At 46.1% G+C, this 19,831-nt stretch overlaps 1 protein-coding gene across 1 annotated transcript in view; it reads right to left on the bottom strand.

Annotated features, from left to right (window-relative positions):
- Nucleotides 1-19,831, bottom strand: part of DLGAP3 (DLG associated protein 3) — a 64,434-nt gene that overhangs the window by 18,857 nt on the left and 25,746 nt on the right. The window contains exons 4-8 of the mRNA XM_015134943.3: nt 16,142-16,347; nt 15,745-15,817; nt 3,127-3,340; nt 2,546-2,859; nt 2,064-2,149 (exon numbers count right to left, since the gene is read on the bottom strand). Of these exons, the coding sequence (XP_014990429.3) occupies nt 2,064-2,149; nt 2,546-2,859; nt 3,127-3,340; nt 15,745-15,817; nt 16,142-16,347 (893 nt within the window). The remainder of the gene's footprint in view (nt 1-2,063; nt 2,150-2,545; nt 2,860-3,126; nt 3,341-15,744; nt 15,818-16,141; nt 16,348-19,831) is intronic.

The following is a 19,831-nucleotide window of genomic DNA, read 5'->3' as shown; positions in this document are numbered from 1 at the left end:
TAAACTCTTTCCTGCCCCAACACCTCCACATATGCTAGTCCCTCTCCCCAGAATGCTTTTCCCTCCAGGCATCACCTGAGAGTTCTTAGTCAATCCTCGAGTCTCAGCTTAAATGTCACCTGCTTAATCTAAATAAGGTCCTTTCTCTCTTATCTCCTCTTTTTCTTTCATATTCCCACATAATGTGCAATAATATTCCACTACCTATTATATCATAATATGTAGTCATATTTTTAGTCAAGGATTATTCATTGCCTTGATTTCCCCCTAGGCCATAACTTCTGTGAGGGCAGGAGTCATGTCTTTGATGTTTCCTGAAGCATTTAACACAGTGCATAGGAGCTATCATACAACACGTGCTTAGTAAGTATCTGATGAATGAATGAATCAACGAATGAATGACAAGAGTTTGCTGATTTAGCAAGAGTCTCAGCTAGAAGGCCTGCAGCACTCTTCCCAAGATTCAAGGGTTATTAGGAGGAATGGGGGGACCTCCTACCCCCTTGGACCTAACTAGACAGGGAACCAAAAAGCCTCTAAAGGGAGTGAGTGGGCTTGGTGGTCCATGGGATAGCACTAGAGTTGGGGGTGGGCAGGATTCAGACCATAGAGTTGCATCCGTCCATGACTCCTATCCCATCTCTCTGTAATTCAAATCACAGATTTGCAAATTGGGTTTGCCACAAAATGGTATTTTTCTGAAATCTTTGTGGCACAGTAAAAGTTTGGAGGACAGCAGCTTTAGAAGTCATGCAGGCAACCAGGGCAGCATTCTGCCACCCTCGATGAAGGCATTTATAGCCCCAGGAGCATACAGAACTTCAGGGAGCCAAAGCAGAAGTTGAGAAAAATGGTGAATCCCATAGGAACACCAGAAAGACCTGATCAGACACAAACACAAGACATCCCAAGGACATCCCAGAAATAGCTGGGGAAATCTGGGCGAAGGACAGCAACTAGGAATAGAGCTATGAGGAACCACTGCTAGTGGGACACTAGTTTTTTGCGTTTTGGGTTTTTTTTTGAGACGGTCTCGCTCAGTCACCCAGGCTGGAGTGCAGTGGTGCAATCTCAGCTTGCTGCAACCTCAGGCTCTTGGGTTCAACCAATCCTCGTGCCGCAGCTTCTCGAGCAGCTGAGACTACAGGAGTGTGCCACCACGCTCAGCTAATTTTTGTATTTTTAGTCGAGATGGGGTTTTGCCATGTTGGCCAGGCTGGTCTTGAGCTCCTGGCCTCAAGTGACCCGCCCACCCTAGCCTCCCAAAGTGCTGGGATTACAGGCGTGAGCCACCGCACCCGGCCTGGGAGACTAGTTTTATTCCTCTAGTCGTATGCCTGGGAAGCTCAGAATACCATGAAACCATGATGGCCAGCCCCTGGCAAGTTCCCAGACACTCTTTCTCCCCATAGGCACCCAACAACAGAGAGGCCTCTTTCTGGTATCCTCTCCAGAGCTGGCAATGCTAATTCTTCCGTGAAAATTAAGGAGTCAATGTTTCTGAGGCCACCTAATGCCAGAATAGTGGCTGCTGGTAATTGTACTATCTCGGGTACACCACAGACTCAGGCATGTAATAGGTACCCCCGACTGGTTAAATGCTTGTGTGAGCCAAGTGAGGAGGAGTGTTATATCTGCCAGGGGCCCCTGAGAGGCAATCTTCCTGTTTGCTTCTTTTTGAGCTCACATACTTGTACACCACAGGATGTAATAAGGGATTGGCAGATCCTGTCATCCCCTGGAAAGGACAATTGCTGGAGTCCTGCTCGGCACCTACATGTAACCTCTCCGATCCCCTTCTTCCCTGCAACTGCTGTGTATCTCCCGTCTGACTCTGAGCACCTGGGGTGGGCATGGGCACAAGAACTCTAGGTTTGATGACTCCCCTGGTGACATCTCTGTGGACAGCCTCTGTGGCTGCTCTGAGCACCCTCTATAAAAAGGCTTGGTCTCACCTCCAGGAAAAGAGGATGTGCAGGGAGACTGGGCTAGTGGGGACACTATGTAGCCCTCTCTCTCTTCCTCTCCCCCAACAAAGCCTGGGCCGTCCCACCGTGACCTACCTCTTGTCCTCTTCCACCTGCACGCCAATGGAGTGGAACTCCCTCCGGCTCCTGTTCTCGGTGTCTGAATCTGAGATCGTCTCCACCTGGTGGCAGGGTGGAGGAGTCAGTGGCTGTGGCGAGCCAAGGTGAAAACCCTTCCCGGGGAGAATGGCTAGCAATGGCTGCGCCCCAAGCCAGCTGGCAGGTCCTGCAAAGACCATCTGCCTGAACAAGATGAGAGACCCAGGCGGTCGGTCACAGGCCTCAAAGTGGCAACCACTGGGCACGGCCCTCCATCCCTCCATTAGCCAGGACGAGGGACGAGGGAGTGGGCGGAGGCTGGCTGGAGCAGCCCCGTCGATGTCCAGGCACGGGGCTCACTTGCAGCTCAGGGGAAGCCAGGAAGAAGGTCGATATATCCAGAAGGCCGCTTCCGGCCCCTCACCCCAGCCCCAACCCGCCAGGGTCCGAGCCCTTGTGGGCGCCTCCCCGTTCCATACCTGCACCCCAATGGACGGCCGCCACTTCCGCTGCCGCGCCAGGCTCCTTAGCTCCTCCCTGCCAGGGATGGTCTTGATGATGAGTGTGGGGGGCTTGGGGCTGGCCCTGGGCGGCACCTGCGCCAACTCCAAGGTGCGCGCACCCATGGCGGGGCCGTCCAGCCCGTCGGCGGAGCTGCAGCGCCGGGCGGGGCCCTCGGCTGCCGTGAAGCTCTCGTGCGCGGAGTCCGTGCTGCTCTGGGCGGTGATGGAGATGCGGGGCGGGGCCTGGCTTCCCGGCGGGATGGGGGGCGGGGCCTTTCTGAAGTTGAAGGCTGTGGCCGGCGGGCGCAGAAGCGCAGTGCGTGAGGCTCGCGGCCCTGCCTGGGCCCTGGGCCCGCGCCCGACTCCCACCCCAAGAGGCCCTACGGGACCCTGCAGCGGCTGCTGCACACACGCCAAGGGACGCTCTCCCCGTTATATCCGACCCCGGGAGCGAGCGATCTGCGCGGGGTCACAGCACAGTCGAGGGGGTGGCCAGAACCCGGACCCAGGGCGCTCTCCAGCCTAGGGCCGGGCCAGGGGCAGGGCGGTGTACTCACAGGAGCCGGGCCTCCCTGAGACAGCGGCAGGGGTAGCGAGGAGAGGCAGGCAGTCGTCGTCTTGAGAGCAGCCGGCCTGGATGGCCCGGAGGTAGCTGTGGCTCCGCATGCGGAAACAGCCGGGCAAGTCCAGGGCGTCCACGGCCTGGGACTCCAGCTCCCCAAACACGGACCCGCACACGGCCTCCAGCTGCTGGTTCAACTCATCGCTGAGCTGGAGGGCAGGGGGTCGGGAGGACAGTTACGAGGTGCCGGAAGGGGGTGGAAATCCCTGGGGTGCTCTGCCTTAGGAAGACCTCTCTATATCTGCAGAGGCTGTGGGCGACTCTTCTGCGTTTGAACTAAAAGGAACCCTCTTTGCAAACAAAGATGGGGTCATCTCTGCTCCATTCTAGCTCCCCAGGCTTGTCTTGGGGCCCAGTCTTTCCTCTAAATATCCCACCCCCACCCCCACCTCCACCCCACCTATGCCTCTTCCAGGTGTCTGTCTGGCTGCACCCCAGGCTGCAGACCACCATGTTTTCCTCTCCACCTAGTCCCAGCCCCTGACGTTTCTCTCACCTGACCCCAACAGAGAGGACCAGGGACCTGGCATGCACCCTCCTGCCCAGTATGGGGGTGGGGACTACATGGAGGACACCTTTTGTTTTATTATTTATAATCCATTACATTACAAAATTGACTGAAAATTGATATATATACCCATTAGTTTCCGTCCTGCCACTTGGTATTTTATATGTATGTTTATATTTTATATGTATGTTTATATTTTATATATATATATATATAAATAAAATATAAAATACCAAGTGGCAGGACGGAAACTAATGGGTAAGTGATGGAGCAAAGTTATTAACCTACCAGTGTCCCAAGCCTTCCCCCACCTTCTACCCACTCAGTCGGGTTCTCACTTAACCTGTGGGCTCCTTCTCTACCCTCCCCCACTGAGGAAAGCTTAGCCATTGCTGGATGAGGTTCTTGGTTTTGTTTTTGGTATTTTGGTGGTGCAGAATCCATGGTGTTAAAAAAAAAAAAATTTAAAGCATGAAAAAAAGCAAAACAAAAATTTTGTTCATGGAACTGTGCCGCACACCACCACACGAAGACTAAATATACCACAGAGGTTGCAGCTTCATTCACATTACATGAGAAAACTGGTGCAAAGAAAAAGTACAGGCAGGAGAAGGTGCTACCAGAGGTAAGTGCTACCCCCAGAACACAGGTGACAAAGTCCTGAACATTGCTTAAGATGGGCACATATTTAACCCTGAGCTTCCAAGCAGGCAAAGCATCAGGGAGTATAGCCTCAGAGTTGCCTGCATGGGCTATGAGTGAGACCTCTCCAAGATTCAAGTGCTTGCTCTACCACTTCCTAGCAGAATGGCTTGGGGAAGTTAAAGTTTGGGGGCCTCAGTTTGCTCACCTGTCAAATGGGAGTGATAATGGTACCATCTTCACAGGGCTATTGAGGGGACTCAAAGAAAAATATGTGAGGCTTTTGGTACAGGTACTAAAACATAGTAAGCCCTCAGCTAGTGGCATGCAAAGGTCTCAGGGCTTCCCTGGTAAACACAGGCCAGATGCCGAAGAGAACCACAACAATTCCTGTCCCTGAGACTAAGAGAGAGTCATCCCCTGTGGATGATTATGTAGAGTCCATTGGATGACGTCATGGACAAGGTCCTCGACAGCATCCCATGGCAAATGTAACAGCAAGTATCACATGGCTGCATCTTGTGACATCTCCCAGGAAAGATTCATGGCATTATATTTATGTGCAGTCAACAGAGGCTCAAAGGAGTGGCCTGATCCATGTGTAAACTGCAGCTCAATGTTTCCATAATTCAGCCTCCAAAGCATAACATGATTTTGCTGGATTCTACTTCAAATAGAGCCATTTCTATTCCAATCTATTAATGGGCAAAAAGACCCAGAGAGGGCAGATGAATTGTCTAAGGATGCCCAGCTGGTAAGTGATAAAACTGAAATTAAATGTCATGCTTCCTGGCTCCCACGTAAGGCTGATTGAGCAACAGAATCTCTTGGGGAGCTTGTTAAACCTACATTAACTCAGGCCCCCACCCCAAGGATCTAAACCCAGGGTTAACAAAACACCTCTCTTGCTTTGGCTGCTTAGAAGCTCAGAGTCAAATTTGCTGGAGATTCAGATTCAGTGGTTTCAGTGTGGGCCCACTAATTAAAAAGAAGAATTGTCTGAACTTTTTGAAGCTTTTTCTAAAGTGTATGGAAATCACAGGCCATGGAAAAATCAATCCGAGACCCCATAGAAGTTAAATTATCTCATACTTGACTGTCACAAGCCACACTTGTGTGACAGTTGTGGCTTTCACCATGATGCTCTGTCATCTACCTCTCAGTCTTTCTGTCTCTGTACTTTTGGGGCACCAAGGACAACAGTTACCAGTGTATTTCCTAAAACACAGGAACTGAACTAACTCCTGCTATTTCTGGGCTAGGCTCAAGACACTCCCCAACTAGAACAAATGCAGCCCAGAGTGTCCCTCTTGGAGCACAGGGGAGCTAATCTAACCCTAGCAGAAAGCACGCTGGTCTCAAGTCCAGACACCAGGGATGAAAGGAATGTCACTCTGTAGTATGTTTCTGTATCTCTAGCCCTCTTCTGTGTATAAAGCACTAGGCATAATATCTGGCACACAGTAGATGCTCAATAAACTTTAGCTACTATTATTAGCAACAAGAGGCTCTTAAATCACAGTGACAATACCACTCAGAATGAGAAGTGCCTCTTTCCCTGGGGTTCTGAAGCTCTTGAAATCCCACCCACAGGCAATATTCACAACCAATTCTATCCAACGCAGACAAAAGAGGGTGAACAACTCCCTGGGGTCATACACCTGCCAGCTCAGCTGGCCAAGAGGAGCTTCTGGGGTTCCAACAGGAGACCAGGACACAAGGGAAACACGGACTCAAGAGACTCTCAGAGAAATATTGCACCCAAGTTGATCTTTACTATCTTACAATTATAAAACTATAACATTGTACTATGAATGTTCCTATTATCCCTGCACTGACTTCCATCCACCCTGCTTCCCTCCACACCCACTTACAGGAGAGTCAAAGTCAAAGGATCCTCTTGGGATGAGATCCTTAGCCTTTCTCCAAACCGGACTGAGAATCAGTAGCCATTTCCAAGCTCATGGCATATTTACAGTAAAAATGCTTTGTGTCTAATTGGAAATTGTCCAGACTAGAGTTGGTGGGTCCAACAGGGGGCCAGGCAACATCCTGTATACTTTACATGTGTTATTTAGTTTAGATAACCTTTAGAAAACTCTCCCATTTCAAAACATTGGATAAAATATAACAAATGTTGCTTTATATGCATAGCTGAGCTCACAAGAAAGCGAGATAAGTCCCCAGGGGACAAAAGCAAAGAGGAGACTGGAAAATCAGAATATTAACTGTATGAGCCAATGCTGCAAACAGCCCAGTGGAGGCGGGAAGTGGGGGCAGGGGCTGTTGGTCTCAGCATTTTGGTAAAGACTTAAGTTTTAAACACCCACTTGGGCATAGGAGGAAGGCTTTGGGCCCACATGAAGCATGGAATTGGAAAGGAGAACCTGCATAAAGTTAGGAAAAGTGAAACCTTTGATGAAAATGTAGACTAGAATAAAAAAATTAGTCATCACCACAGGCTGATGAAAAGGAAGCTAGTCTGAAGTACAGGGATGGCGGGAAGGGAAAAGAGGCAAATCCCCTAAGAGTCTGTACCTACAAGCTGGTCCTCACACAGCTACAGTACTGTGTATCTGCATGAACCTTCATGGGCCACACCCCCAAAATTAAAAATTAACATAAAATCATCCCAAACCATGGATATTCTAACAGAAGCAACTGCAAAATATTTCCTGGGGAACTCACTCCTAAGCTGCTCATGCTTCTCACAGATAAATTTCCAATGAAGGTGAGTGTACTATGTGGGAGGCAGCCTCTGACATAGCTCCTAATGATCTCTATCTCCTGGAACTCACACCCTTGTGTAATCCCTTTCTCATGAGTATAGACTGGACTTATTGGCCCACTTCTAATGAATGGAATATGGCAGACACAATGGGATATCACTTCTGAGATTAGGTTACAAACAGACCATGGCTTCCATCTTAGACACCTTTTCTTATTCTCTTTCTCTCAGAGCCTTTGCTCTGAGAGGGGGAGGCAAGCTGCTATGCTATGAGTAGCCCTATAGTGAGTCCCACATAGAAGAAATTGATGTCCCTGGTCAGTAGCCAGCAAGAATCTGTAGCCTGCCAACCGCCATGTGAGTGAGCATGGAAGCAGATCTTCACCCAGTCAAGCCTTGAGATGCTGCAGCCTTGGCGAAAACCTTGATTGCAACTTTGTGAGGCACTTGACCCAGTCACACCCACAGCCAGGCTGCACTCAGGTTCCTGACCCACAGAAACTGTGAGACAATAAATACTCATTGTTTAAAGACACTACATTTGGGGATAACTTACATAGCAATAGAAAATACAAATTGTGACATAAACAAAAACCAAACTTTTATTGGGTTAAGCCATTGAGAATTCAAGATTTCTCTGTTATAGCAGCTAGTGCTACCTTAGCTAAAACAAAATAACTTTTAAACGATGTTTAAAAGTTCTAAACTTAAAAGATAAAACTGAAAACAGAAGAAAATAAGACTCTAAAGCAGGACAAAACTGTCAAAAACCACCATTTTATCACTGCAAATCAATAAAAGACATATGACAAAGAAATATGTATTCATAAAAATTACTGAACTTTGGGTAAGAATAACATGACTCTATAGTATCCTGAGGCTGCCCTCGTTCACCAGGTCCCCAACGCTATCAGTTGCAATACTTCAACAAACGTGGTGCCGCATGTGAAAAATCAGCCGCTTCACTGCCTCTGCCAGGGGGCTCCACTTAATTTGGGGCATTGTCAGTTATAATATCAAGAACGGGGAAGGCCAGCAGCACTGTTAGGCTGGGTTTCAGCAATGTTTGGGCCAAACAATGGACTGGCAAACTAGCCAGGAATTTATCAGAAACTTCCAGGGGATGAGACAGACCTGGGGAGTTTAATAAGCTCTCCACATATTTTGGGTTAACTCGAAGCTGGGTGAATGCACAGCAGAGAGCAGAGAAGCCTGAGCCACCCACACATCCCTAACGAATGGAGCCTATATACGTGTGCAGGGGAAATAAAAGAGTCTGGTGAAGAGTAAAAGCCAGGGTAGGTTTGAAAACAACCTGAACTTTGCCCTCCCCAGCTCACACGTAGAACTATAGGCAGAGAGAAAGTCTAACTAGATTGAGGTTCTTGAGTACAACCTCCGAAAAATCTCTGGCTGAACACTAAGCTATGCAGATATGGGGGAACCCTCTAAGAAACAAGGCTTAAAAATAAAAATAAGAAGGAAATAAAACTGAATGGAAACATTAGAGGCCACATGCTGTAGGGAAGACAGATTTCACAGATTTCATTCAGATTAACAAACAAATAAAGCAATAACAATCTTCAAGAGGAAAACATAAGAATCTAGAATTGCTACAATATATTAGCTAAAATGTTCAGTATTTAACAAAAAATTATGAGACATGCAAATAAACAAGAAGGTATGCATATCCCCAAATGTTGGATTTATCAGACAAAGACTACAAAGCAGCTATTATGAATATATAAAAGAATTAAAGGAAACCATGTTTAAAGATTTAAAGGAAAGCATGACAACAATGACTTCATGAATACAAATCACAACAAAGAGAGAGAGATTAAAAAAGGAAGAAATTGAAATTCTGGAGCTGAAGAGGATAGTAACAAATTAAAAATTCAGGAGAGGGGGTCAACATGATAAATGATCAGTAAACATGAAGGCGGATCTGTATAAATTATCCAATATGAATAATGGAGAGAAAAAATATTAAACAGAAATAAACACAACCTCAGAGGCCTATGGGACAACATCAAGCATATCACCATACATGTAATGGGAGTTCCAGAAGGAGGAGGAGAAAAAAGAGAAAAAGGAAGAGATAGGGCAGAAAAGATATTTGGAGAGACAGTAGCCAAAAACTTTCCTTTTGTTTTTGTTCTTGTTTTTTGTTTTTTGTTTTTTGGTTTTTTTTAGAGATGAGGTCTCACTATGTTGCCCAGGCTTGAGTGCAGTGGCTATTCACAGGCACAATCATAACAATCATAGTGCACTACAGGTCAAACTCTTGGGCTGAAGCAATCCTCCTGCCCCCACTTCCCAAGGGGCTAGGGCTACAGGTGCCCACTACTGTGCCTAGCTACCAAATTTAATTAAAAAACAAAAAACATTAGAGATCAAAGAAGCCCAATGAACCTAAAGTAGGCTAAACACTAAGAGATCCATATTCACACAAATTATAGTTGAAATGTTGAAAGCTGAAAACAGAGAAAATCTTAATAGCCGCATAAGAAGAACAATTCATCACACAGAGGGAAACAACTCACTTTTCATCAAAAACAATGAACACCAGAAGGCAGTGGAATGGTATATTCAAAGTGCTGAAAGAAAAATAACTGTCAGCCAGGAATTCTATATCCAGCAAAACTATTCTTCCAAGACGAAGTAAAAATAACATTTCCAGATGTTACTGAATAATTGTAGACTGAATAATTTATTGCCAAGAGACTTATATTATGAGAAGCACTAATGGAAGTCCTTCAGGCTAAAAGGAAAATAAAGTAACACCCAATGGTAACTCAAATACAGAAGAAGAAATAAAGAGCACCAGAAATGGTAAATATGTGAGTAAATACAAGAGCCTCTATAAATATATTTTCCTCACTTCCTCTCTTAACCTCTTTAAAAGACATAAGATTACACAAAACACTTATTATAATACCAATGTTTATTTATAACAAGTGTTAGGTTTAAAACATATATAGGTAATATATGACAGTAATAGCACAAAGGGGGAAAATGAGTTATATTAGAGCAATGCTTCTATATTTTACTGTAATTATATTTTGATAAGCTAGGATATACATTGTAATTCCTAGTGCAATCACTAAGAAAGTAACTCAAATTGTATAGTAAAAAATTAACAAATAAATGTAAATGGTACACTAAAATATTTATTGATTTAATGCAAAAGAAGTCAGTAAAGAAGGAACAGAGGATCAAAAAATAATATGAGACAATCCAACCACATCAATAACCACATTAAGATGTGAAGGCCTGGCATGCAGGCTCATGCCTGTAATCCCAGAACTTTGGGAAGCCAAAGTGGGTGGGTCCCTTGAAGTTTTGAGACCACCCTGGGCAACATAGTGAAGTCCCATCTCTACCAGAAATACAAAATTAGCTGGGCATGGTGGTATGTGTCTCTAGTCCCAGCTACTTGGGGAACTGAGGTGGGAGGATTGATTGAGCCTGGGAGGTCAAGGCTGCAGTGAGTCATGTTCACACCACTACATTGTAGCTTAGGTGACAGAGCAAAACCCTGCCTCAAAAACAAATTAAATAAATAAAATAAAACACAAATGGACAAAACATTCATTCAAAACGCATAGTGATAAGATAAAGCAAAAAAAAAAAAAAAACCATTAGATGCCATCTACAAGAGACATACCTTAAATCTGAAACACAAACAGTTGGAAGTAAAAGAATGGGGAAAAGATATACTATGCAAATTATAACATGAGAGAATTTTCCAGAATTGAAGAAAAACATGAATCCACAGATCTATGGAGCACACACATGAACATATCATAGTGAAACTGCAGAATGATAAAAATCAAAGCAAGATCTCAACAGCAACCTGAGAGAAATTAAAACTACCTACAAAGACAATCGGGTTGATAGTAGACTCCTTAACGGCACCAACAGACAGATGACAAAAGAGTATCTTCAAAACACTGAGAGAAAATAAATGTTAAGCTAGAATTCCCACAATAAGCTAAACTGTATCAAACAGTATGGGTAAAATATATTTTTTGTTAAAGTTCAAGTTTGCTACTAACAGATATTCACTGAAAAAATTACCAAGAATATAGGAGGAAACAATGAGATGTAAGGGGGTAAAGTGAGGAGTAAAAAAGGTAGAGATGTGAGTATATATAATCAAGAGCTAACAATATAAAAAGTAACAATAATAATGGAGACTAATTTGACAGGTTAAAAGGTAGAACTAAAATACTGGGCAATAAGTCCACAAAAGAAGGGAAGAAGTCAAGGAAATTAAAGTGTCCTAAAATCACTTAAGTATTTGAGGTGATGGGCATGTCAATTCACTTGATTTAATTATTCCACATTGTATTCATAAATCATAACATTACTTTGTACCCCATAAATATATACACCTACAATTTGTCAATGTATAATAAAAATTAAAAGTAAAATAGGCCAGGCATGGTGGCTCACGCCTGTAAACCCAGCACTTTGGGAGGCCAAGGCGGGTGGATCACGAGGTCAGGAGATTGAGACCATCCTAGCTAGCACAGTGAAACTCCGTCTCTACTAAAAAAACAAAAAAAAAAATTAGCCAGGTGTTGTGGCGGGCACCTGTAGTGCCAGCTACTCGGGAGGCTGAGGCAGGAGAATGGCGTGAACCCGGGAGGCAGAGCTTGCAGTGAGCTGAGATCATGCCACTGCACTCCAGCCTGGGCGACAAAGCGAGACTCTGTCTCAAAAAAAAAAAAAAATTTAAAATAATAATAACAATAAAAATAAAATAAATACTGAAAGAAACCAAAGAAGAACTTAATGAATGGAAATACATCCAATATTCAAGGATAATAACACTTAATATTGTTAAGAATACAATACCCCATCTATACATTCAGGGCAATCCCTTCAAATTCCCAACTACATTTTCTTATAGAAATCAACAAGCCTACCCAAAAATCATGTGTGTACGCAAAGGAAACACAAAACACAAAGCAATCTTTAAAAGGAGTAACAAAATCGTATAATTTCAACTTAACCAAAATCAACACTTACTACACAGTTACAGCAATCAAAGCATGTGGTAATAGCATAAAGATAGGTTCATGCAGACCAATGGAATAAGTTTTAAGGTTCATTAATAAACACATGCATTTACAGTAAATTGATTTTGAAAAAGGGGCCAAGAAATTTCAATGAGGAAAGAAAAGCCTTTTCAACAAATGATGCTGGGAAAATTGGATATCCACATTCCAAAAGATAAAGCTGGACCCCTAACTCGAATCACACACACACACACACACTACTCAAAGTGGGTCATACATCTAAATATACATATTAAACTACAAAATGCTTAGTAGAAACATTAGAGTAATTTTTTGTGATCTTGCATTAGACAAAGATTTCTTAAATTTTGCACCAAAGCACAATCAAGAAGAGAAAAATTGATGAATTATGCACCATCAAATTTAAAATGTTTTTTTCTCCAAACAGCAACATAAAAAATATAAAAATACAAATCACTGAATGGTAGAAACCACTCCAGCTAACAGCTTGATCAGATTTCTAGCCTCCAGAACTGTGAGAAAATAAATTTTTGTTGCCAAAAAAAAGAACAAGAAGGGAAGAGGTCATCAAAATCAAAATGTTGGCCAGGTATGGTGGCTCACATCTGTAATCCCAGCACTTTGGGAGGCCAAGGCGGGTGGATCACCTGATGTCAGGAGTTTGGAACCAGCCTGGCCAACATAGTGAAACCTGTCTCTACTAAAAATACAAAACAATTAGCCAGGTATAGTGGTGCAGTTATTTGGGAGGCTGAGGCAGGAGAATCGCTTGAACCTGGGAGGCGGAGGTTGCAGTGAGCAGAGATCTAGCCACTGCACTCTGACCTGGGCAACAGAGCCAGACTCCGTCACCAAAAAAAAAAAAAAAAAAAAAAAGTCCTAGGGTCTCTGCATTGTTCAGGAGGAGTACAGAAACAACTGTCAGCTTCAGTCATTAAGTCAAATATGCATATGAAAATTATAAGGGTAACCACAAAGAATAAAATAGGATATATAACTACTAAACCAGTGTGGGATTTGGTGGGGAGAAGAATAAAGAAAACTCAAACCAAAAGGAGGCAGCAAAGGAACAGAAAAGCATCAGCCCAAAGGCAAGATAAATACAAGTCCCATAATAAGATGATAGAAATAAATCCAAGGGTTAGGGCCTGGGTCATCACAGTACCCTAGGTTTAGGCCAAGGGGTAATCACAGATTATCAGTAATCACAATAAATATAAATGTACTAAACTCTCAAGCAATTATCAGAATGGATATAGGTAAAATGTAGCTATAATTATTTTCAAAAAATATACCTGAGACGTAGACAAAAAGCTTTAAAGTAAAAGATGGAACAAGGTGTTCCAGGCAAATACTAAACAAAAAAACAATAGACTTAAGGGGAAAAAAAGTATTATGAGACATAATAGGGTGACATCTCTAGTGCTTTAAACTTATTTCATCTTCTATAAAGCAAGAATAAGAAGCCATACCTCCAGGCTAAATATGTCAAGTATATGTGATGTTAGATAGTGCAAAGTGCTAAGAAGAAGGAAAAAGAGCAGGAGGAAGAAGGCGGAGAAGACCTCAACAATGACAGCACAGAGAAGGGGAATAGGAAATGTTGGAAGGGGGGCGTTAAATTAAAATTTTAGAGCCTTTGGGAAAAGACCTGAAAGAAGTGAGGAAGTGATCCATGGGAGTGTCTGGGAAGGTGACACCCAGGCAAAGGTAGTGGCAAATGCAAGGGCCCTAGGGAGTCTCGTGTGGCTGGAGTGGGAGGGAGGGGAACAGCGTTAGAAGAGGAACTCAGAGGCAGCTCCACTCCAGCGAGGTCACCAGGTCATGCAGGCCTTGAAAGCCATGGTTAGGTTCCTGAGTTTACTCTGAGCAAGGTGAGGGTTTTGAGCAGAAGAGTGAGTGAGTGTGATTATAGTTTTTAAAGATCATGCGGGCTGTAATGAGAGAGGATGAAGTGGAGCAAGAGCAAATACAGGAGACCAACTAGAAGGCAGTGCCATCATCCAGACAAAAGGATATGGTGCCTAGAAGAACCAGTGGCAGTGGAGGTGGTGAGGAGTGGTTGGATCCTGGATATATTTAAAGGTGGGACCAGCAGGATTAGCTGAAGGATTGGAGGTGAGTTGTGAGAGAGAGAAAGTGGTCAAACTGACTTCAGCCTTTTAAACCAGAGCTTCTAGAAGGATAAAGTTGTCATCTGAAATGGAGAATTCAGAGGATAGAGCAGCAACTGCGGCAGTGAGGGACGGGAGGGGATTGTGGAGGGTATGTGTATCAGCAGTTTAGTTTTGGACATCTTAAGTTTGAGATGTCTACTAAGCATCCAAATGAGATTTCAATGCACAGTTAGACATATATGCCTGGCATTTACGGGAGAGTTTGGGCTGGAGATATACATTTGGTAGTCATCAGGCTCTCAGCCATGAGCCCGGACAAGATCACCTAAGGAGTAGGTATAGAGAGAAGTCCAGGGGTTGAGTTCTAGAAAACTCCAGTGTTCACATCCTGGGGAGTTGCAGAGGCACCCAAGACACAGACTGAGGATAAGCAGCCAGGGAGAGAATCCAGGAGAATGTAGAGGGCGTGGTGTCCTCCAAGCCAACCAAGTACAGTCTTTCAGGAAGGAGGGAGTCTTCAACTGTGTTACATGTGACTGATGGGCCAGGTAAAATGAGGGCTAAGCATTTAACTCGTGGCTTTAACAACATAGGCTGGTCTGATGTAAAAAGAGAGCTGTGCCAATCAGATTCCCTGGTTCAGGCAATGGAAAAGGAATACTGAGAGACTGCAGCAGTGAACAATGGGAGCCAACGTGGATGGTCTTTTGCATTGCATTTTTTCCCCAGCATACAGTAAAAATAGCTAACCTTTATTGAATGCTGGCTATGTGCCAAGAACACTATTATGATGCCTATTTTTAAAAAGGGAAAGTGGGGCTCAAAAAAAGTCAAGTAACTTGCCCCAGGTCACTTAGCTGGTAAGTAGCCAAGCTGGAATTCAACCCCATCTCGTGTGTTTAATTACTAAACGGCACTGCTTCCGTCTAATTAAAGGGAAAGTCTGTACTTAGATATGGAACTCACATTTCTCAAATGCCATTTTCGGGCCAAGTACCTTGTGTTTGCATACATTTTCTCACAGAACTCTCACAAAACCCCTGCAAAATAACTGTCCCTACTATTGCCATTTTAAAGACGAGAAACAGAGGTGTTGAAAAGTGAGGTCTCTTGCTTGTGGTTCCTCAGGACAGAGGGGCAGGGTGGCAGAATTCAGGCCCAGATCATGTCTGAGACTGCAGCTTGGCCTGTGCCCTGTCTGTACAAATCAATCCTACCTTTTACACAGGGGCAGGGAGGAAGCAATCGGGCCTGTGGAGAGCCCCAGGGCACTGGAGTTGCCCTTACAAGCTCATCACTTTGAGGACACTTGGTGGGTTTTAAGGCTGTGATTCTCTGAGACTCCCAGCCTGAGTCAGCTCCAGGAGTCCTAAGGCAGGTTTCCCAGTTTCCCCAGAGCCAGGCCTGAGCTCTCTCCATGGGCAGACCCTCTGATTTTAAGTCCTAAGCTAAGCATGGCACTGAATCCCCTTTTCACTCTTTCCTCCAGGCATACTGGGCCTCTCCCTACCTGTCCAGTGGTGAGGGAACGGCTGTAGCCAGGGATGGAGCTCCGGGGGTGGATCCGGGGTGGGACACAGCAGCTGGGAAGGGCAAAATTCCGGAGTCAGAACAGTGGACTGCTAGGAGGTGGGGGAGGGGAGATAATAGCACTGGGGCCCCTGAGCAAGTCCTATTCCTCAGAACCCCCAAAGAGAGATCCCTTAGGAGATCCTGGGTAAAGAGACTCCCAAAGAGGCCCCAGAGAAGGACTCCCACCAAGACCCTCCCTTTATGTGGAGCAGAGTGAGACACCCTAGTTGAACCCTAAGCAGGACTACTTGACTTTCACCCACTCTACACACATCTCCCGCAGGAATCCAGCCTCAGCCTCCCGACCCGCACCCCCCGGCCCTCCCTGTCCTTACTTGATCCTGGCCTGGTCCACGCTGGAGGAGCGACGGGTGGTGAAGCGTCGGGCGACTGCTTTGGGAGATGTCTTGGGGCTGCCGTCTGAGTCTCCGCTCTCCTCATCCCCCATGGCTTTGATGTAGCTGCCGCTCCGCATCCTGCGGCAGGGGATCTCCCCATCCTTGCCACCAGTGGGGTAACCCCCCCAGTCATCTTGCGGCACCTGCAGGAACAGGGGCCTCTGTCTCTCAGACTTGACCCTAGTAAATCTAGAGGCCAGGACTCTTTCCCCACTGCCAGTGGGAGGTGCTCTGCCCTGGCTTGAACAGGCACACTCAGGTACATGCAGAGGCAGAAGGGGAGGGTCTCAGGCTGTCCCCCTCCCTTACAAGAGACACCTCGTCATCCTCCACAGACCTTCTGCACTTAATTAAGGGCCACCTAGAGAGTCTGAGGGAGTGACATGACAGGCGTCAAGCAGTTGATGATCAGAGGCCAAAGTGACCTGTGTCAATTCCATGCCCGGCAGTCAGGCATCACCTGACCTCAGTCAACCTTCTACCCTTCCTTTTCCTTCATCCTTCCAACCTGCTTACATTCCAAATCCTCTCTCCTTCCCCGCTGTGGGGAGCCACAGAGGGCTTCATGCAGGGGAGTGACATCAGATTTGTGTTGCAGAAAGAGCTCTCCCACAGTCCAAACAGAGGCTGGATTGTGGAGGGCCAGGAGCAGGGCAGAGGCTCAAGTGGCGAGAGGACGACCAATTAGGAGGCTGACGCTGTTATCCAGGCAAGAGATGATGAGGCCTAAATTAAGACAATGACAATGAGGGGGAAGAGAAGGAGATGGAAATGAGAGGTGTTAAGGAGCATCAGTGAGCCTGATTAGACGTGGGGGATGAGGGGGCGGGAGGAGTCGAGGATGACTGCCAGGCTGCTGGCTGAGGACCTGGAGGAGGGTGCTGCCGCTCACTGAGCCATAGAACCCCAGAGAAACAAGTCTGGGAAAAGGTGGTAGGGTCGGGGTTGAGCACCTTGAGCTTGGCATAGAACTGTTGAGCAGGTGGTTGGATGTTTGGTTCTGGGATTCAGTGGGGAGATCGGGGTTGGAGGCGGACATGTGGGAGTCATGGGCGGCAGCTGAATCCATAGCAGTGAATGAGACAGCCCAGGGGAGAGAAGAAGAGAGATGAGCAGAGATCCACTGACATTTAAAAAGGGACTGTGAAGAAAGGAAGAGGAGCCTGTGAAGTCACCTGAGAAGGAGTGGGCAGAGGGGTAGGAGGGAAGTCAGGAAAATGCCATGTCATAGAAACAGGAGACATTTCAAGAATAAAAGGAGTCGATTATGTCAAATGCCACAGTGCGTTCAGAGGTTAGTAACTCAGGCTCGGGAGTTAGAAGATTCATGTGCAATTCTGGCCCCATCACTTGCTGGATAGGTGAACTTAAGCAAAACGGATTAACCTCTAAGTGTCAGTTTCCTTGTCTGCGAGTTGGTCATGATACTTATGCCTACATCGGAGGGTTGGTGGCAAAGATAAATGAGCCAATAGAGAGTTTCCAGGACATAGAAAGTGGTCAACAAATGGTAACAATTATTATAGGCACCAAAAAGTACCTTTTGAAGACAGCTCTCAAGAGATCATCTGTGGCCACTGCCAGGGCATGTCAATGACAGGAAGTGTGGGAATCAGACCACAGTGAGGGGAGAATTGAAGGAAAGTGAAGAAGAGGCGTCTATGCTCTAAGAACTTGATTATGAAGGACATGGAAGGTGGGATGGAGCTGCGGAAATATTTTTTAGGAGGCAAGTAACTTTGGACATGTTTTCAGGATGACAGAAAGAGCCAGTAAAAATAGTCTTTAAACCTCAGAAGGGAGGAGAACAGTTCAGGGATGGAGGGGGTCATGAGGAGATGGGCTCAAGCCCTGGAGGAAGGATCAGCCTGGGATGGGTGGTCCCAGCTTTTCCTATGAGCCAAGGAAGGGGATGAGGGTGGCTGAGAATCTGGATGTGTCTAGAGAGATGCTGTCAGGAAGCTGAGGGAGTCTGTGATGTCAGCCTACACTTCGGAAAATGAGGTGTAAGTGAAGACGTGGGGGAGAGGTCTGGGGGAGGTAGGGAGGATTTAAAACCCTTGTTGTAAAGAACAGGTTAAATGGGGTAGGGATGGGAGCTCCAAAAGGGGTAACACCTCAGGGACAGCATAGGGTTCAGGGGAAAGGTGGAGACTCGGGATGAGAAGGAACCCACGGGGAGGAGCAGGCCTCTTCAAGGGGCTGGGGCTCAATCGGAAGATGAGAAACAAAGAGATGAGGCTCCATAAAGAAACAGGGGCTCAGAGTGGACAGAGGGATTCTGGAAGAGGCTTAAGACAAAGCTGGTATCCAGTGGGAGAAACAGGGCTTCAACAATCGGATTGGGAGTCCGACAAAGACACCTGGCCGCATGTGGCCAGTCTCCCCTGCTTTTGTACCAGGGGAGCACGAGGCTTTCTGGAGGGTCCCTGTAGCCCCTTGGTTCTTCCCCACATGGGCTCAGACATCCCAGTCCTCAGATACCCTGGAACTCCAGATCAGAGGGATCATTCCCCTTCCCCATTCTCTACAGAGAGCAGCAGGCAGGTGGAGAGAGGCAGGCCAGCAGATGGGAAGGCCACACTGCAGGGTTCCCACTCTAGCCACTGCAGAGCTCCTCACTCCTCTGCAGGACACTGTGAGGTGCATGTTAAAAAGGAAGCCCCCAGGGAGGTCAGGGCAGCCCTGGAGAAGCAGCAGGGAGCAGCGAAATGGCAGTGAGTCTTCAGGGATGGCAAGGAGTCGGCTATGGGGGAGAAAGGATGGGTGTTCCCTCCCTGGACCCTTCAGTTCCCAGCTTAGAGCACCTCCCTACCCAGGGAGGGGGCAAACCAGGCCAATCCAGAAGTCCTGAATCCAGAAGTCCCTTCTTATTTGCTCTGTGGCCCTATGTGCTCCCTTGGGCCTTCATGAGTTCTCCAGGAGAGCCCTAACTTGTGCACAACTTACCTAGCAAGGCCAATGTCCCACAAAGACACACGCAGACTCTATTTTCCACACCTTTGAACATGCTGTATAGTCTCTTCCCAGAATACCTTTAGTCGGCACTCAACAACTGCAACTCCTCCACCGAGATTCAGCTCAGGGAACATTCCTCACCCAGGTCGGTGAGGTGTCTCCTCTGTGTTCCCAAGAAGCCCAGGGCTCTCTCCTATCACAGCCTCACCATGCTATATTCTATCTGCTTCCTTGTCTATTCCCACTGTACACTGTGAGCTCCTCACAAGCAGCATCTGTATCTTCATCTTTGTATCCACAGCACCCAGAAATGCTCATTGAATAAATAGATCTGTAGCAGCTATGTGGAATGCAGAAATACACTGAACCTCCAGAACTTGTATTGACTTTTTCTCCTAAAATTATAGCATGACTTAAGAAAACGATGTAGGCTGGATGAGGCTGGGGTGAAGGCTCCATAAAAAGTAGGAATCAGAGCTCCTGGCCTCACCTGCAGAGACCATAGAGATGGTAAGACAAGATGAGAACAGCATGCCAGCTATCACCTGCACCATCCACTCCCAGGAGGCCCTGCCTGAATTGTATCAGGGCTGAAATCCAGTTTGTCCCCTAACCTAGGAAAACACATGAGACACATGAAACTCCCAGGACCCCTCCACAGCTTCGGCT

The sequence above is a fragment of the Macaca mulatta genome, chromosome 1 (assembly GCF_049350105.2).
Source record: "Macaca mulatta isolate MMU2019108-1 chromosome 1, T2T-MMU8v2.0, whole genome shotgun sequence".
Taxonomy (NCBI): domain Eukaryota; kingdom Metazoa; phylum Chordata; class Mammalia; order Primates; family Cercopithecidae; genus Macaca; species Macaca mulatta.
This window is presented reverse-complemented; position numbering and strand designations above follow the sequence as displayed.